At 33.8% G+C, this 969-nt stretch overlaps 1 protein-coding gene across 1 annotated transcript in view; it reads left to right on the top strand.

Annotated features, from left to right (window-relative positions):
• The window catches only part of LOC110030513 (short-chain type dehydrogenase/reductase-like), a 938-nt gene extending 528 nt beyond the window's left edge, over positions 1 to 410 (top strand). Inside the window, exon 2 of the mRNA XM_020733256.1 lies at positions 336 to 410. Within this exon, the coding sequence (XP_020588915.1) occupies positions 336 to 410 (75 nt within the window). The remainder of the gene's footprint in view (positions 1 to 335) is intronic.
• Positions 411 to 969: the final 559 nt, after the last annotated feature.

Raw genomic sequence — 969 nt, forward strand, 5'->3', positions numbered from 1 at the left:
GGTGTGTTGGAAGAAATTGCGTCGTTCATATATTTTCTTTGTTCTGATGCGGGGGAGATGGTTAGTGGACGAGTCATTAGAGCTAACGGTGGAATGATTTGAGCATACGGAGCCATGAACAAGATGAGGGGGGTACATTTGTCCCTTGTTGGAAATCAATATTATGGTCAGTTCGGATCAATATTATGGACAGTTCGGTTGTCTATTTTATCTTATGTAAAACTTGAAAAAGCTTTTGATTCTATTAGCATGGATAGTTTTATGATATATTGGATGATATGTTGTTTTCTATCAAATTCATAGATTGGATTCTTCTCTTCTTTATTTGTTTTAAGGCAAAGCTGCCTCCTTGCTATGAATTGTTGTCAAGCTGGCTGTTTGAGTTCTTATCTCACAAACAACTTGAATGAAATTCTTAAGAAGTTTGGATGAACCAAGTTGAATCGCATCTTAATCTAATCAACCAATTTGGGCTCAAATCAGAACATGAATGCTATGCATGAGCGCATAAATATTCCCATATACAAGCTTGAATACTATTTTCAGATGAATTTCTCTAATTATATATTTACCTATTTAACATTATAAATGTCATCATCATGAAAGCATATAAAATGACAGCTTTGGAAACTTTTAATGCGACTTTAAAACATTAGAATATTATAGAAATAATTATAAAGATTTAAATATTAAATAGATACAAATTTTATGTTAATAATGTAAAACCCCCTATATTTAATTGCATTCGTAAATATTATAAGTAGATATCTAGATGTCATTTTAATATATATTGGGAATATTGAGGGCCAGCAAAATTTTTTTGCTATAAATGCATCATGCAAGTAGGGGTGTAAACAAGCCGATCATGAGCGAGTCTAGGCTCAGCCCGTGTTCGGCTCGTTTATATTTCAAGCTCAGAAAGTGTGTTCGTGTTCGGCTCGTTTGCTTAACAAGCCCAAACCGGGCCGC

Source organism: Phalaenopsis equestris, unplaced genomic scaffold (assembly GCF_001263595.1).
Source record: "Phalaenopsis equestris unplaced genomic scaffold, ASM126359v1 Scaffold000732, whole genome shotgun sequence".
Lineage (NCBI taxonomy): Eukaryota > Viridiplantae > Streptophyta > Magnoliopsida > Asparagales > Orchidaceae > Phalaenopsis > Phalaenopsis equestris.